Source organism: Pseudophryne corroboree, chromosome 2 (assembly GCF_028390025.1).
Source record: "Pseudophryne corroboree isolate aPseCor3 chromosome 2, aPseCor3.hap2, whole genome shotgun sequence".
NCBI lineage: Eukaryota > Metazoa > Chordata > Amphibia > Anura > Myobatrachidae > Pseudophryne > Pseudophryne corroboree.
In genome coordinates, this window is record NC_086445.1 from 239,406,962 (window position 1) to 239,425,686 (window position 18,725).

The 18,725-nt window shown below is 45.9% G+C and overlaps 1 protein-coding gene and 1 long non-coding RNA gene across 7 annotated transcripts in view; one reads left to right on the forward strand and one right to left on the reverse strand.

Moving 5' to 3' along the window:
* GLS2 (glutaminase 2) overlaps window positions 1-18,725 on the forward strand; it is a 285,083-nt gene that overhangs the window by 104,884 nt on the left and 161,474 nt on the right. For all 6 annotated transcript variants that reach the window (XM_063952557.1, XM_063952563.1, XM_063952561.1 and 3 more), the window contains one exon: window positions 15,517-15,638. In XM_063952557.1, the coding sequence (XP_063808627.1) occupies window positions 15,517-15,638 (122 nt within the window). The remainder of the gene's footprint in view (window positions 1-15,516; window positions 15,639-18,725) is intronic.
* LOC135012582 (uncharacterized) overlaps window positions 1-18,725 on the reverse strand; it is a 101,695-nt gene that overhangs the window by 435 nt on the left and 82,535 nt on the right. The gene's annotated exons all lie outside the window — the stretch shown is intronic.

An 18,725-nucleotide genomic window follows, 5' to 3' on the forward strand; every position in this document is an offset into this window, starting at 1 on the left:
ACCTGATGAGAATTAAACTAAACGATGCTTATGCTTTTCTGCCTGACGTCATTGGTTGCGTATTCTTTAAATTAGCATAAATTTTGAAAAATAAAAAAAAATCAAAGGCGCATAATGCAAACAATTATACTACTTAAAAACAAAACGTTGTAGCTTGACACAACCACAATATTGCACGCTAAGGACCCAATTTGGGATAATAATAATAATAAAACACTAGTCCAAAATATCTTGTAAAAATTGGAAACATCACAACCAAATATGCAATCAAAAACACATCAAGCCAACAAAGGGCAACCCATAACAACACACAATAATCATAAATGTGATGAAATGTATTTACAAAAAACCTTTGTTTACAATGTAAAAATATAAAATCATTACAACACACCTACAAACATTTACTTTTGAGTTACAACACCAGAAAAACTCCAAGGCAACCAGTAATATTTAAAAAAAAAAAAAAAAAATCAGTACATCAGGCCTGGCCAACCTGTGGCTCTCCAGATGTAGTGAAACTACACATCCCAGCATGCCCTGCCACAGTCTTATCATTCCCTAATAGCAAAACTGTGGCAAGGCATGATGGGACTTGTAGTTTCACAACAGCTGGAGAGCCACAGGTTGGCCAGGCCTGCACTACATCACCAACACATTAGAAGAATGAACAAACTGACAACCACAATTAGCTAGAAGACATTTCAGACAACTAAGGACAAAGCACACATGCTTAAATTGTTTAAAAAAAAACAGAAATAACTCACCATCCTGCCTTGGCCGATCCGAATCCCGGACATAAGTGCCACCAACCACTTTTTGCGGAATGAGTGCACGCACAGGCTCCTCCCAATCGCGGTAAGATGCACGGAAGGGGGGTACACCCCCGGTTTGGCGGGCCAATTTAGCCTCCTTGGCCATCTTCGCCCTGACACGGCGCTTTATATCGTAAAAACGCTTACGGCACGTGTCCTCGGTCCGCCTCACCACACCCTCACTATTCACAGCCGCAATGACCTTCCCCCACAGAACACTCTTCCTGCGTGACGACACCTTTGCAGCATCATGGCCAAACAACTGCCGATGATGCCTCATCAGCTCCCGCACCAAAGCCATATTTTCAGCATAGCTAAATTTGACATTGCGACCAGTCTTTGTAGTGGTGCGTGGCTGCGGAGCCACAACACCATCACTATCACTGGAGGCCGCAGCAGCAGCCACCCCCTCCTCCTCACTAACCTACTCCACCTCACTAACCTCCTCCCTCTCACTCACCTCCTCTCTCTCACTCACCTCCTCCACCTCACTCACCTCCTCCCTCTCACTCACCTCCTCCACCTCACTCACCTCTGACTGGGACATAATCAGGACAAACAACAAATAACACTGAGAAAAAAAAACAATAAACACACTCCTCACTACCACTACACACCACACACCACACATCAAAACACACACACACACACACACACACACACACACTCACTCACAAACAATGACAATAGACGTTAAATAAAAAACAATGACAAAAAAATAAACAAACTTTTAAATAACTACACAACAAGTAAGACAAGACTACTTACACACACAGTACAGCACTCTACAATCGCAAAAAAACTCCTCAAATCCTCCACAAACTCCAAACAACTCTCCAACTCCTAACACACCTTCCTCTCACCTCTCCACTAGCTAAACCCACGAGGTGCTGACGGTTTGGGGCGTTTTTATAGTAATGTGCACAGACACTCCTCCATCACGAATCAAACCAATCACGGACGAGTGACAAAAACGAAACTTAGGAAAAAAACGCGTCAGTGAACGGACAAACACTGCCGTAACCAAAATGTGACGCAGTCATAAAAAAACCACATAACACGGCCGCAAAACCACTAAATCGGCCGCATTCTACCTTACAAAACTACGAATGACATCGACATCGGAAATCACGAAAAAGAAAAATACGACAGCTTAGTAAATTAGTCGTAAAAAATTCAAAAAGTTGCACAATTACACATTCGATGTCATTCGTGATGAATCTCACTCCAAATCGGTACAAATACGAATTTTAGTAAATATACCCCTTTGTGTGGAAAGATACATATGCATTTCTGACTCTAGATGTGCAGAGTCTTTAAACTAACATCCCACATGACCTAGGTCGGGATGCAATAGCAACTAGATTAAGGACTGATTGTGACCTTTCGGAGAGACACTGGGCCTTTTTGTTAGACGCTATTTCTTTTATTCTTCAGCACAACTATTTTTTGTTCATGGACACGTTTTACTTACAAGTAATGGGCACGGCCATGGGGACGAGGTTTACGCCGAGCTATGCCAATCTCTACATGGGTCTCTTTGAGGACACCCATGTGTGGGGTGGCGACTACGGCCCGAACCTCGTCCTCTATGGCCGATATATTGACGATCTTTTTATAATTTGGGATGGGGATGCACTATCAGCACAATCATTTGTTTCTAATTTGAATTCTAATCACTTTAATCTTCGGTTCACTCACTCCTTCCACCCTTTCACTATTAACTTCCTGGATATAACTCTAGAAGCCAGGGATAATAAAATATATACCTCCAATTATAACAAAGAGGTTGATACTCACTCCTATCTGCACTACCGGAGCGCCCATTATCCCCCTTGGAAGGAGAATATTCCTAGGGGGCAGTTTATGCGGCTACGACGTAACTGCACAGAAAAAAACAAATTCTTGGAACAGGCCGACTCTATGGTAGAGGCGTTTAGTGGAAGAGGCAGTGGCGTAACTAGAAATTTTTCTCCCCCAAGCCAAAAAATTCTTCGGCGCCCCCCATACCCCCCATAATTGGCACTAGTAAAGGGAGAAATAGGCGCGCGCCGCCATAAAGGGGTGTGGCTTCATTGGAATGGGCGTGGCTTCGCGCAAATGGGCGTGGCATTGCAGGAAAAGACTACCTTATACCCCAGTTTTGCAACCTGCATGCCCAGACGTTAGCCACCACAGGAAAGAAAAATAATCCTGATTCATGCCCCTTACATTATTTGTCATTTTTCCTCCTTATAGTAATGCCCAGTATACATTATTCCACATACTGCAATGGCTTTAGCCATTATGCCACACACAACAATGCACATGACACAATATGCACACACTGTAATGCCCCCGACACATTATGCCACACACCGTAATGCCCCCGACACATTGTGACAGGAATCGCAATGCCCGTTATACATTATGCTACACCCCGTATCTGTGACACAGTATGACACATACCGCAATGCCCGTTATACATTATGCCACACCGCAATGACCCCGAGACATTATACCACAATGCCCGTGATATAGTATACAACACACCGTAATGCCTGACACATTATGACACACACCGCAATGTCCGTGATACATTATGCCACACACCGTAATGCCCATTACACATTAAGTTCTACAGAAAGGCTTCTAATTACTTTTAAATTACCTGCTCGTTGCCAGGGGTTTCATGCTCTTTGTTCCATGCACGGTGCCAGGGGTTTTCATGCTCAGGGTGTCATGCTCGTTGCCAGGGGTTTCATGCACTGGGTGTCATGCTCGTTGCTAGGGGGTAGTGCTTGTTGCTAGGGCTGTGCTCCCAGTGCCACATATGCCCCCAGTGCCAGATATTCCCCCACAGTGCCAGGTATATGCCCCCAGTGCCAGATATTCCCCCACAGTGCCACATATGCCCCCTCAGTGCCTGCTCCCCCCAGTGCCAGATATTCCCCCACTGTGCCAGGTATATGCCCCCAGTGCCAGATATTCCCCCACAGTGCCAGGTATATGCGTATATATGCCCCCAGTGCCAGATAGTCCCCCACAGTGCCAGGTATATGCCCCCAGTGCCAGATATTCCCCCACAGTGCCAGGTATATGCCCCCAGTGCCAGATAGTCCCCCACAGTGCCAGGTATATGCCCCCAGTGCCAGATATTCCCCCACAGTGCCAGGTATATGCCCCCAGTGCCAGATATTCCCCCACAGTGCCAGGTATATGCCCCCAGTGCCAGATAGTCCCCCACAGTGCCAGGTATATGCCCCCAGTGCCAGATAGTCCCCCACAGTGCCAGGTATATGTCCCCAGTGCCAGATAGTCCCCCACAGTGCCAGGTATATGCCCCCAGTGCCATATAGTCCCCCACAGTGCCTGCTCCCCTCCCCCTCCTTTTTGTTTTGGAGGGACACGGAGCGCACAGCGCGCCCCTGTGTCCCTCCTGGCTTTCCGGCTGTCTAATAAAGGAAGTGCCAGTTCGTGAGCCAATCAGAGCTCACGAACGGCACTTCCTGTATTAGACAGCCGGAGAGCCAGGGAGGGACACAGGGGGGCGCGCGCTGTGCGCTCCATGTCCCTCCTTACAGCGGCGGAGGGAAGGAGACCTGCAGATTGACATGCGGACGCTCGTCCGCATGTCAATCTGTTCTAAGTCAGTGGCGCCCCCGCAGCCCCTCGCCCCCAAGCCACCGCGAGGGCTGCGGGGGCAGTAGTTACGCCACTGGGAAGAGGTTACCCTTACTCACCATTAAAGAAGGCTGTCAGAGAGGTTTTGAATTTAGACAGAGATACCCTACTTAGATCTAATAAAGTGTGTAATAAGGAAAGAGATCTTAATGATGAATTAGACGGCCTGGCTTTTATATCGACATATAATAATGAAAGTATGCAGAATAAAAAGATTGTATGTAAAAACTTTAATATTTTGAATCAAGACAATCTATTGAGAAGCCATCTACCATCTAAGCCGAAATTCATTTTCAAAAAGAATAAATCACTTAAAAATATCCTTGCTCCTAGCTTTATTAAAAAAGTTACCACACAACAAACTATGGGGAACACCTGGTTGATGCAGAAACCCAAAGGCTTCTTCCGATGCGGGGCTACTAGGTGTACCACCTGTAAACATATGTTTCGCAAAACCACACACCTCCACGTAAGAGATGGAGAGGATTACGAACTCACTAGTTTTATGAATTGTGATTCAACTTATATTATATACCTCTTCTCTTGTGAATGTGATCAGAAATATGTGGGGCGGACCACAAGAAGCATTAAGACTCGCTTCATGGAACACCGCCGTAACATAGTCAGGAAAATTTCCACGCATAGCGTCTCCAGACACTTTAGAGATCACCATGAGGGGGATCCTAGCTCCCTCCATCTAACAGCGATTGAACAGGTGGGCACAACGAAGAGAGGGGGGGACCGGTATAAAATTTTATGTAAACAAGAACTGTACTGGATGTTTAAATTGAACACCATATATCCAAAAGGATTAAACGAAGCAGTTGAACTTAACTCTGTGCTATGACCATCTCTCATTAGTACTATCATTATATATATTTTTCTAGACTGCTGCCCCATCTCTCCTAACGGTAACAGTTTTTTAGCACATTACTGTTGCCATCTACTGTGAATATATAGGTCTGGTAACATATCAATATACAAGTATACTTAGAATACATCATGATTTGTTTCTTATTACCTATATATATGCCTCTAAGCAAGATCTTATGTATTTTTCTTTTTGAGATTTATTCTTCATATATCAGTACCATGTGGTACATATCTCTCTGGATCTATCTCAGAATTTGTAAGGCAACAAAGGGCTATTTACCATTATTATTATTAATCTTTATATAAAAATTTTTTATTCTTTTATATATTATTATTTATTATTTATTATATATATTTTTTTACTTTTTATGAAAAGTATGGGAATCCCTATTGATCACTGAACAGTGTACTCTAAGTGAATTAAATTGATGTAAAATATACACATATTGTATATGGCAAACAGTGTCAGTATCGTGGTTGGCATGGTGGTTGGCGGGATTGCGTAGCCGTCATCATGTGAGACTACCTACAATGTTTGTGAGGGTTATGCAGCCAGGTCGAGACGGCGCGTGTAGTGACGCGTCGCCCCGGCAACCGAGGTAAACACACGCCGCGTCATGATACGCGCACTCGGGCGCACGGGAATGACGCGACGTTACAGGTCTGACCGCGCGATTACGTGCGGCCAGGCGGGGACTGATGACGCGACGGGATGGGATCCGTTTGCGTCATCTGATCCACTAATGCCACTAATACAGGCGAGGGGGAGGGGATCCCCACTTGGTTAATGTAAGAAGTGGATTGGATCCCCCCATAACCAGGAGACCTGTCAGTGCTTAATAGGATAAATAAATCAGATGCCATTCCGGGGGTTTAGATACAACAGCCCAGTTTAGGTATCTGTAAATGGTCATGTGACCAATATACACATAAATAAAGAGATTGTTTTGGATATCTGGGAGTTATTTATTAAATGTACTATATTTATGAACATGGGCTTCACCCTACATACTTATGTCTGTTATTTTTTGGTCATATTATGAGATGAGTCGGTTAATGTCAATCACTTATGCAAATGAGAAGCCATATTGGTTGGGTATATAAACCCTTGTTTGCAGTCAAGTTAGCACCTTGAAAAAGTTGTGTGAACACAATGAAACGCGTTGGTGTAAGCTGCTCCCTTGGATCACTTTTTGGACTTGTACCATCTGGAGACCTGAGGACCTGAACCAAGTCCCCACCACTGATTCTCATGGACCTTTGCTGGAGGCATACCATCTGAACTGAGGATACTGCTTTGTTTCCACCCTACCAAGGAACTGCAATCTTGCGGAGTGCTGAACCGCTTAATAACCCTTGGACACACCTGTGGTAACTATTTCCTAGTTCAGACTATCAAATTTGGTCCATACAGACCTAGAAGGGGACTATACCATAGGGACAGGTCCTATTATTTCCTCCATTTTCAGATAAATGTGATCGGAAGTAACGTTCCATACCCTTCTCAAGGGTTTTTCTTCATTTATTTTATTGATTCCATATGGATGTTTTATTGAATTTTATTATGAATTAAACATGTACAATTATTGACCTACTCATCTCATTTATGACCACTTAGCGCTGATTTATATTTGCTTGTATTATTGTGTGAGGTCTGACCAACCTCTTTATCTAGCTGCTGTGTTGAACCTCCCCTATCAGCGCCTGGAGAGAATTACCTTAGGGTATTTTTTCTCTTTTTCTGCATAACCCGGATAGCACAGCTATCCTAACAACATAAGGGGACCACAACGCCGGTCCAACCAAATACTTACACAGGTAAGCAGGGACGAAGCACTGAGGCGGGCGCCCAGTATCCACTACGGACTAGGAGTAAAGGAATTAACGGTAGGTATCAAATTCCTATTTTCTCTTATGTCCTAGTGGAAACTGGGGTCTTGTGTTTTAGTACCATGGGGAAGTCCCAAAGCTCCAAAACGGGTGGGAGAGTGCTGAGACCCCTGTAAAACCACCTGACCAAACTGAAGGTCATCCTTGGCCAAGGTATTGAACCGACAGAATTTAACAAACGTGTTCGAACCAGACCAAGTCGCAGCTCGGCACAACTGTAGGGCCGATACACCCTGGGCAGCCCCCCCAGGAAGAGCCCACCGACCTCATCGAGTGGGCCTGAATAGACGTTGGCAAAGGCAGAGCCGCTGAAACATAGGCCTGTTGAATGGTCAACCGGAGCCAACGAGCAATAGATTGCTTAGAAGCAGGCCGACCAATCTTGGAGGCATCATAAAGGATAAACAGCAAGTCAGATTTCCGATGATGGGCCGTACTTTTGACATAAATCTTCAGAGCCCTGAACACATCCAAGGATTCAGGACCAACGGAAGCATCAGACAACACCGGAACCACAATAGCCTGATTCACATGAAAAACTGACACCACTTTCGGCAAAAACTGAGAACGGATCCTAAGTTCTGCCCTGTCTGCATGAAAAATCAAATAAGGACTCTTACAGGATAAGGCCCCTAATTCAGAGACACGTCTGGCAGATGCCAAAGCCAATAACATCACCGTCTTCCAGGTGAGAAATTTTAACTCCACCCTATGTAAGGGTTCAAACCAATCCGATTGGAGAAAAGACAGAACCACATTGAGGTCCCACGGAGCCATGGGGGGTACAAAGGGCGGTTGCATATGCAGAACACCCTTCAGGAAAGTCTGTACTCCAGGCAACAGGGCAAGTTGTTTCTGGAAGAAAATAGAGAGCGCCAAAATCTGGACTTTGATGGAGCCTAAACGTAGGCCCATATCCATTCCCGCTTGCAGGAAAAGTAGAAATCGACCAATTCTAAATTCCACGGGAGAAACGTTCTTACTTTCACACCACGAAACATACTTTTTCCAGATACGATGATAATGTTTTGACGTAACCATCCTCCTGGCCTGGACCATGGTGGAAATAATCCGGACGGGAAGACCCTTTCTCGCTAGAATCTCCCTCTCAACTTCCAAGCCGTCAAACGTAGCCGCTGTAAGTCTGGATAGACAAACGAACCTTGCTGAAGATTGTCTTGGAGTGGCAGAGGCTAGGGATCCTCCAGAGCCATGGCCAGGAGATCCGAGGACCACACCCGTCGAACCCTATCCGGGGCAATTAGAATTTCCAGAACGCTTTCCCTTCTTAGCCTTTTTAGCACTCTTGGGATCAGCGGTAGAGGAGGGAACAGGTACACAAACTGGTACATCCACAGCGTCATCAGCGCATCCACTGCTACAGCCTGAGGATCCCTAATTCTGGAACAGTAACGGCATAGCTTCTTGTTGAGACGAGAAGCCATCAGATCTATCTGCGGACAGCCCCACCGGTGAATTAACTGTTGAAACACCTGGGGATGTAGGCCCCATTCCCCCAGATTGGGGTCGTGCCTGCTGAGGAAGTCTGCTTCCCAGTTGTTCACTCTTGGAATGAATATGGCTGAGATTGCCCTTGCATTGGCCTCCGCCCAGAGGAGGATTTTTGACACCTCTCGCATCGCCATTCTGCTTCTTGTTCCCCCTTGTTGGTTTATGTACACCACTGCCGTGGCGTTGTCCTATTGAACCTGGATCTCCTGACCCTTCAGGAGATGGAAGGCTTGTAGAAGAGCATTGTAAACTGCCCTGAGTTCCAGGATGTTTTTCGGTAAAGCCAATTCCTGAACTGACCATAACCCTTGGAACTGGGCCCCTTGGGTCACCACTCCCCAACCCCGGAGGCTGGCATCCATTGTCAGTAGAATCCATAAGTGGATATTGAAACTTCCTCTACCAGGTGAGGAATTTGAAGCCACCTTAATAGAGAAATCAGGGCTTTCGGAGTTGGGTCACATCCTGATGCATATGTAGGCGAGAACCCGACCATTTGTTCAGCAGATCCAGCTGAAACGGTCGAGCAGGAAACCTGCCGTATTGGATTGCCTCATAAGCAGCCACCATCTTGCCCAGTAATTTGATGCAAGATGTATAGACACCCTGCGAGGACTGAGTACCGAGCGGACCATAGAATGGATAGTCAAGGCCTTGTCCATCAGGAGAAACATCTTTTGAGATACCCAGTATCAGTATCATTCCCAGGAACTGAAGACGTTGGGTCGGTTCCAGGTGAGATTTCTGAAAACTTAGGATCCACCCATGATCCGAGAGTAGGCAGATCGATGCTGTGCAGTAGACGCTCCCTGGACACAGCCTTTATTAGGAGATCTTCCAAATAGGGGACTATGTTCACACCCATCATGCGCAGCTGCAGCATCATCTCCACCATGACCTTTGTGAAGACCCTTGGAGATGTGGATAATTCAAAGGGTAAGGCCTGAAGCTGGAAATGGTCGTCCAAGATGGTGAACCTGAGGTAAGCCGGATGAGGGAACCACATGCGAATGTGTAGGTAAGCATCCTTGACATCCAGAGACACCAGGAACTCCCCCTCCTCCAGAGCGGATACCACCACCCTTAGAGACTCCATCTGGAATTTGAACATCCGCAGATACGGGTTGAGAGACTTCAGATTCAAGATGGGGCGCACCGAACCGTCTGGCTTAGGAACAACAAAAAGTCTGGAGTAGAAATCCCTGTTGCGTAATGGAGGAAGTACGGGAACTACCACCCCTGTCTGCAAAAGTTTTTGAATAGCCCCTTGTAAGGTAAATTTTGCTGCGGGTAAAGCTGGTAAGCCTGACTTGAAAAACCTGAGAGGAGGGAGTGTGTGAAATTCCAGCCAGTATCCATGGGAATCGAGGTCTCTCACCAAAGGATCCCACACTGTAGGCGAAGTGTTGAAGGCTAGCACCTACGCGGAAGGCTTAGCGGCAGGGGATCCGGTGGTCTGGTCCAGGGAGATGGAAGGTGCAGGTTTGCCAGACTTACCACGAGCTCCTCTGGAAGTGGTGGAGACCCCTCGGCCCCTGTCTCTGACCCTTTCCACACGAAAGGACTGCAAGGAGGGTCCGGTGTAAGAACGGTGGCGCAGCCGATGGCAGATAGGTAGACTTACCCGCCATTGTTTGGGAGATCCACTTATTTAATTTGTCTCCAAGCAAGGCATCACAGGTAAAGGGAAGATTTTCTACACCCTTTTTGGAATCAGCGTCCGCCGCCCATTGACGTAACCACAGAGCTCTGCATGCTGAGACAGCCATAGCAGTAGTGCGGCCATTTATCTTACACAACTCCTTAATAGCCTCGCTCATAAAATTTGAAGCATCTTGTCTATGTTGCAACAGAGTAACTACCTCATCCCGGGGTAGAGAGTCTAAACCATCAATAACATTATCAGACCACTTTACTACAGCCCTGGAGATCCACCCACAAACTATTGTGGGGCGCTGTGCTGCACCTGCAACCATATAAATTGCCTTGAGCATTGTCTCAATTTTACGATCAGCTGGCTCCTTCAGTGATATAGCCCCGGGGACAGGTAGTACCAATTTCTTAGACAGTCTGGATACAGATGTATCGACCGACGGGGGTTTTTCCCAGACCTTCCTATCCTCAGCTGGAAGGGGAAGGTTGATAAAAACCTCTGAGGAATCTTACATTTTTTATCAGGGTTTAACCAGGCCTCCCTGGCCAGGGAGTTTAACTCTTTAGACACCGGAAAGGTAGCTGAAATCTTGGGTCTAACATTAAAGTATAACTCCTCATCTGGTTTTGCCTCCTGATCCGGTATGTAGAGGAACTCCCTTACAGTAAAAATGAGAGCCTCCACCCCAGCTGTCCTCGTCCATATCATCATCATCCACATCTGGCTGATGAGAGTCAGAATCAGTCTGGAAAACCTGTGGCAGTGAGCATTTATGGGAAGCCACTAGAGGGGAATCCTGGAATCTGCTGCCTTAGTCACACAATCAATGGAGTGTTTCAACATCTGTCTCTTTTAGCTGCAGCTAGTTCAGAATTTACATTTTGAATCATGCTCTTAAAGCTATCTAACCAGTCAGGTGCCTGTGTGCTGGGCTCCTGAGGAGATAAGGTACATTGCTCACACATGAGTGACCCCGCTGAAGACGGGGTAGAATTACCAGCAGCACACATAACCAAGTCCTCAGACATTATGCAGGCAAACCACAACACAGCCCCCTTGTCCAACACCCCACACAAACCCTAGAGAGCCCTTGGAGTGACACTGAGGAGCGGACCCAGCACACAGAACACAGCAGCACAATGTGCGAAAATAAGTGTATGCAATATCAGTGCAGCGGGGCTACTGCTGGCGTGCTCCCCCCTGACTATGACCCCCTGGTACTAGTTTAAACTGTCTGTAACAGTGTGGGTCCTGGAGGAGCAGCGTGCATGCAGCCTTGATGATCCGCAGCAGCAGGATATAGCACCTTCCCGCCGCTGGTCCCGCTCCAGAAAGCCCTGCCCCTTGCAATGGCGCGCAGTCCCTCACAAGATTATACTGGCCACAAGTGTAAAACACATCAGAAATGTCTTCAACAGTCCACACAAAGCCTAAGATGACAGTGGGCACTGCAGGGCTAATAGCCCTGAGCCAGTTTCGTCCACAGCGGGCACGAAGCTCCGGGCCCATGACCACCGCGTGACATGCCGCCAAACTGCACCGTGGACCCGCTAACCGGGGCCCCCGGTCTAACACTCACCGCAGCTGGTCTTCGGCATCTGTTAGAGGGTGGCGGCTAGCTGCTGGCGTGGGCACACATACTGACAATGAGTGATCAGCACCTCAGGAGCTCAATGTCCTGTCAGCTGGGATTACGAAAAATTAACCCTCAGGAGGTTGGTTCTGTCCCCTCTCTAAGTCCCACGAAGCAGGTAGTCTGTCTGCCAAGCAGAGCTACCTGAAAATAAAAACTAAATTAAATTTAAAGAAAAAATCTCTGGAGCTCCAGAGAAGTACATCCGACTCCTTGGGCACATTTTTCTAAACTGAGTCTGGTATGAGGGGCATAGAGGGGAGGAGCCAGCACACACATACACACACACTAAAAGTTTTAAAGTGCCAGGCTCCAGTGGAGCCGATCTATACCCCATGTCACTAAAGTACAAGACCCCAGTATCCACTAGGACGTAAGAGAAATTTTGGTTTATACTAATTATTTGTGACAACCAATAGACTGGTGCGGTGTCACCTATTCCTTGTAAAATCATTAACTATATATATAGTCACGCTGTAAATGAGTGTGTATTTCTGGTATGCAGTATGTGTGCTTTCTAAAACAATATATTGTGCTCTATGGTGTGCACTTGTAACTGCGGCCTGATTCAGAGATGGACGCAGAACACATAGCAGCTACATCTGTGCAGAGCCGGCCCTAGCCAATATGATGCCCTAGGCAAGATTTTGTCTGGTGCCCCCTAGCACCATCGCTGGTTCCGCCTCTGACCTTGCACCTCTTTCCCAGCACCATCACCCCTCACCCATAGCAGTCCTTATTTTGGGGTTTGTACCCCCTATATTTTAAATAGGAACAGTTCGCACATTTGGCACACAGTCCAAAAAGGAGTGTGTTTTTGCTGGCAAGGGGCATGGCCACACAATAGTAACCCCAATTCCAATTACGCCACACAGTACTACAACTTTATTCACATTTTATCATGCAATAGTGTCCATAATTCATATTACGTCCCACAGTAGTATCACTTTACCTTACAAACGTTACTCCTCACAGTAGAGCCCCTTATTCACATTACATCACACTGAATTGCTCCTTATTCACATTACACCACACCCTATCACTCTTTATTCACATTAGACGACACAGTAGTGCCCTTTCTATACGCAACACCTCATAGTAGAGCACCTTATACACATAATGCCACACATTAGTAATGCATTTATACACATAAAGTTCACACAGTAATACCCCTTACACATATGAGATACATTATTAATGTCCTTATAAACATAATGCGCCTTACACATTATGACAACCTTTATTAATGCCCTTTTACACATAATGTCCCTTACACATATGCCGCACATTATTAATGCCCTTATACACATAATGACATGCATAGTGCCCCCTACACATTTGCTGCACATTATTAGTGCCCCTTTACACAGAATGACACACATACAGTTGTACCCTGTTACACATATGCAACGCATTATTAATGCCCTTATACACACAATGACACAGTGCCCCATACACATATGTTGCACATTATTAATGCATTTTTACATGACACACATAATGCTCCTTACACATATTCCGAACACTACTGCACAACCAACCCACTCACATGCACACAGCACTCACACTGCCTCTAACACTGTGACCTCTGCGTCTGCTTGGAAGCAGATGTGTCCTCATAAATCTTGCCTCAATGCTAACGTTGGGCCCCTTTTTTTATGAAAATGCATCTTATTTGCATTGCTATGTGGCTAGGATGCACAAGCAGCTTCTGCTGATTAAAATGATATGCAGCATGCCTATATTCTGTGTGAGACTGTGGCTGTATCTACATATGAAATGCTACACACAGAATATAGGCATGCCGCATATCATTTTAATCAGCAGAAGCTGCTGATGCCCCTAGGCATATCAAATGCCCTAGGCAATTGCCTAGTTTGCCTATGCCTATGGCCGGCTCTGCATCTGTGGACATAGAAGTTCTGTGTAAATATGCTAATGCTGCAGGGGATGTCTTATGTTAATAGATACATCCTGCCGGCTTCTGTGATCAGCTGCTGCGTCCGAGAATTCAGCATCGGATCACTCTGCGAAAACGTTGGGTATCTGCATCAGAATAAGTAGACCCTGGCCAAGGCACACCTACAAAGAGGGAACTACAACCACCTACCCCCCCCCCCCTCACACACACACATATGCACACACCACCACCCCATTTTGTAGAACGGACGCTGTCACCCCACAAATGGCCAAAGCGTGCCAGTGATGCTGCGACTTGAGGGCACTGCTGGGTGGACTTCTGCACACGCACAGTCCACCCACAGTCTCACCATCAGGTGTGTGTACTATTCGGAATCAGGCCCTACATTCACAGGTGGAATATGCATACCACAGTCTGACACTGCTTTGGGAGTATCCTGTGTCAATCATTATTTACATATGTTTATTGGTAGCTGTTAAGTCGTGTATTTTTTAACATTAGTGATGTACTGAACATTTAGGGTGATTACTAACATTGCTCAACAGCTAAAAAAACATTTGTTTTGAATGTCTATAGAATTGTGCAAAAGACAGTTAATCATTTCCATCTCTCTATTGATTTCTACAGGTGAATGGTGGTGAGACAAAAGTTCATATGGGGATCATGAAGAGATTCTGGTACAGTGCATCCTTCAGAAGTGGATGATGGAACAGTGATGGGGAAAGTGGAACATCTTCTACATTCATCTATCCCTGTTCCCACATTTGCTTTGCAAAGATGGCTGTTTGCACTGTTCTGACATTTCTCCATAGATATCAATGATCTATTTTTTGAGCAAAGTATATAAACCTCAAAGTCTTTACTTACCCTAGGTCCAGAGTCAAAACTGATCCCAAAAACCATTCATCACAAGAACTGTGCAACTGATTCATTTAGATCTGGATGTATATGTACCAAGAATTGACTCTCTTGGTTGGCCTTTCTTGGGCACCATTGGTAATTTGATCCTTGAGGCTGTGTGTGCCTGCGGGGGTTTACACCCGATATGTCTGTGAATGACGTAATTCGCAGACCTTTTTCATTGGGTGTATCTTCAGATATATCTGCTCATCTGGCTGTGTGCACGGGCAGTCTACTGGCCACTCGTACACTTGTTGAGGGACTTACATCACAGCTGGGCGGGCAAATTCAAATGCTAACCCAGCTGTGATGTGAGGGCCAACATATCGAGTGGTCGATCAATAAGTGTATATGCTTAACTGATTCAGCCATCCACCATCAAGGCGGCTTAGTGTGTACCCAGCTATAGTTGTCAGCAATAACACGAGTTATGAGAAAATGCTGATTAATTAAATCAATCATCTTGATAGATCTTCTGAATTCATTTCAGAGGAACCAGAGACATTAAATAAAGCTTAGCGGCTTACTAAACCTTAATTGTTTTATCAGATCACATTTACACAGAGGTATTCAAAGAACTGTACCCGTGAAAGGATTTTGTGTTCCTATTTTTTTAATTTGGTCATTTTTCAACTAAACATCTGGCTTAATGTTACAGACACTGAAAGCGAATGGATTGCTTACGTCAGACCCCAGACTGAAGGACTGTATGAACATCCTCCATCAAACTGTGCAAGAATCAATTCTAGGAGCAACAATGGACCTAGAAAACTTTGAAAAGTAATTTTTCGATAATAGCGCTATTGTCACAACTCTAATGGAGGGATATGTGAAAACTGGTGCACACAAAAGAGGTACTGTAACCTATTTTCTAAACTCTGCTGGAAAATGACAGAATTTAAAATTTTGCTATAATTTGCAGCACCTTTTTCCTGTGTACCAGTTTTCATACTGTACGTGGCTACCATGTTTCCAGTATGGGTACAGATGTGACGTTCTGTGTCTTATCATCCCTTAATCACAGCTTCTTGTTGTTTTTCTTTCTTTTTTTTATTTGATCTCTGACAATTAATTTTAAGCTGAAATCTATCTGCTCTATTCCCACGTTCACTTTGATGTTTGGTAAGAGTGAATTTCTGTTCTGAAATGTTTTTGGGCCCCTTCACATATGACATATAAAAATCACTACTTACTTGTAGTGTGCTTTCATGGACACCATTTATTTTTTCATTGATTCAGTCGAATGGAGTGCAGCTTATGAAAGAATGCGGCAGGGGGCTGATTCTGAGTTTGGAGAAATGCTAAAAAAAAAAGGAACTTTTCATCTGGAACAAATCATGTTGTAACATAAGGGGTATAAGGAGTGGCGGATTTTACCTATAAGTTGTATCGCAGAGTGATTGACAGGAAGGGACTGTTTTGGAGATGTAATGGGGAGTGGCAGCAAAAACACAGGCATGTCACAGCCTTTTTTGGGGCGTGTAGCTCCCTTTAGCTGCGATCATGTATGTAAAGAAACATGGCGCCAGTGTCGGTACTGCCACAGCCAGTCTGCGTGGCCACCGACTCACTCGAGGAGTCAAAGGGGGTCATTCCGAGTTGATCGCTCGCTAGCAGTTTTTAGCAGCTTTGCAAATGCATAGTTGCTGCCCACGGGGGAGTGTATTTTTGATTTGCAGGAGTGCGAACGCCTGTGCAGCAGAGCGCCTGCAAAAACATTTTGTGCAAAACAAGACCAGCCCTGGACTTACTCTTCGTGTGCGTTGATTCTAACGTTGGAGGGTTGGCTTTTGATGTCACACAACCGCCCAGCGTTCGCCCAGCCACGCCTGCGTTTTCCCCTGCACACCTGCGTTTTTCAAAACACTCCCTGAAAGCAGTCAGTTGACACCCAGAAACACACGCATGCGCAGAAATGCCATTTTTTAGCCTGATCGCTGCGCTGCGAACAATGGCAGCTAGCGTTTAACTCGGAATGACCCCCAATGTCTCTTGTTATTGTGAAGATACTGCATATGTGTATGCAGTTGCTGAGGACTTTGTGATAGCTCGGTCTATGGGGGTCATTCCGAGTTGATCGTAGCTGTGCTAAATTTAGCACAGCTACGATCGTAAACTCAGACAAGTGGGGGGACGCCCAGCACAGACAGGGCTAGTCCGCCCCACATGTCAGTGCCGGTCCCCCCCCCCCCCCCGCACAAATACAAAAGCATCGCACTGAGGCGACGCCTTTGTATCTGTGGAGTAACTCCCGGCCAGCGGCAGGCCGGGAGTTGTCTGTTGCTGCCGCTGGTCGCAGCGGATGCGTGAGATGCCACACAGCCGCCGTGCCACACCCCCCAACGGTCCGGCCATACCTGCATTGGCCGGACTGCGCCTACTAAACGGCGGCTTAACGCCGCAGTTCAGTCCCCTCCCGCCCAGCAACCGCCGATGTCTCAGAGGCGATCGCTGGGCACCGAAGAATGCCATGCGTGCGCCGGCACATGCGCAGTTCCGACCCGATCGCTGTGCTGCGACAAACTGCAGAGAGCGATCGGGTCGGAATGACCCCCTATATTCTATCACAGTTTCACTAGCGATGATTAGCAAGTCTGTAGCCTGGAAACTTACAGCTGTGTAGGTACAGGATGTCCGAACAAACATGAATTAGGCCCTAAGTTACTTGCTCACAATACAGTATTAGTCCACAGATCTCAAGGTGGGCTGTAAAAAGTCGGAGGCATTTCAAGATATATCCAGCCCTGCACCAGTAGCATAGCCTATGTGCCGACCTCGCCCCTTAAACCATGGCATCACTAAGTCGAGCCCTGGGGTGGGACCGCCTGCTTCAGGATATAGGGGTTTATTTACTAAGCTAGAGATAAAGTACCAGCCAATCGGCTCCTGTCATTTTCCAGACACAGCCTGTGACATGACAGTTAGGAGACGATTGGCTGGTACTTTATCTCTAGCGACATTATCTCCATCTAAGGCTTAGTAAATAGACCCCATAGAGCACTGTCCGTAGTGTTCCATGCCATTTCTGTACTCCGTGATCCTGCACACTCCTTTTATAGGCAGAAGTAGGCACAAGTGTCAGATCTGTATATGAATGTAGGCATTCATTTTATTTCATATTTTTGTGGGCATGTACTGTACCAATTTGTGTATTGTACGCTAAGAAAATGGGAGTATGCCCAACTTAGCATGAGCCCTAGATCATGTGACTAGACCTTCAAGATTTACACTAATATAGTAAATTACCTGTGTCTGCCTTCTCTGGTGTACAAGAAATAACGTCCAAACATCAACCTGTAGCTTGTAGCGCGGCTATAGGCCCAAAGGCCGCCTGGGCACGTACCCTGCAGATTGTGCAGCCTCCTAAGAACACTCCGGGCAGTGCTGTATTTGCTGGTGCCGTTGCTCCGACTCCTACGGTATGATATGATGTCACATGTTCACAGGGGATGTAGTTCTGTTTACGGGGTAGGACCGGCACAGGGTGCAAAATTGCCCTGTTCCAGCTCTGACTACATCACAACTACAAAGTTATGCCATTTTTAGACACATTACAATATTAATTTTTACTTAAAAAAAATATACTTTTCATCTGAAAAATGTGTAAATGTCCTGGTACAAAAAAAAAAATTAAAATACTTTAAGACCAGGAAGTGTCCCAGACAGAGACAGCTGGAAACTTTGGTAGATGTGTTGCCTTATCTCGGATCATTAGCTATATAGTGTAATCCAGATGCTATTATTTACTGTATAGTATTTACCTGTCAGGACACAGCCAACCTCTGCTCCAGAGAGTCAGGCAGAACCAATCAATACAGGAAGTGAGGGCAGACATGTCCCACTCTGCAGTGGTTTAGGTGTGGCAAG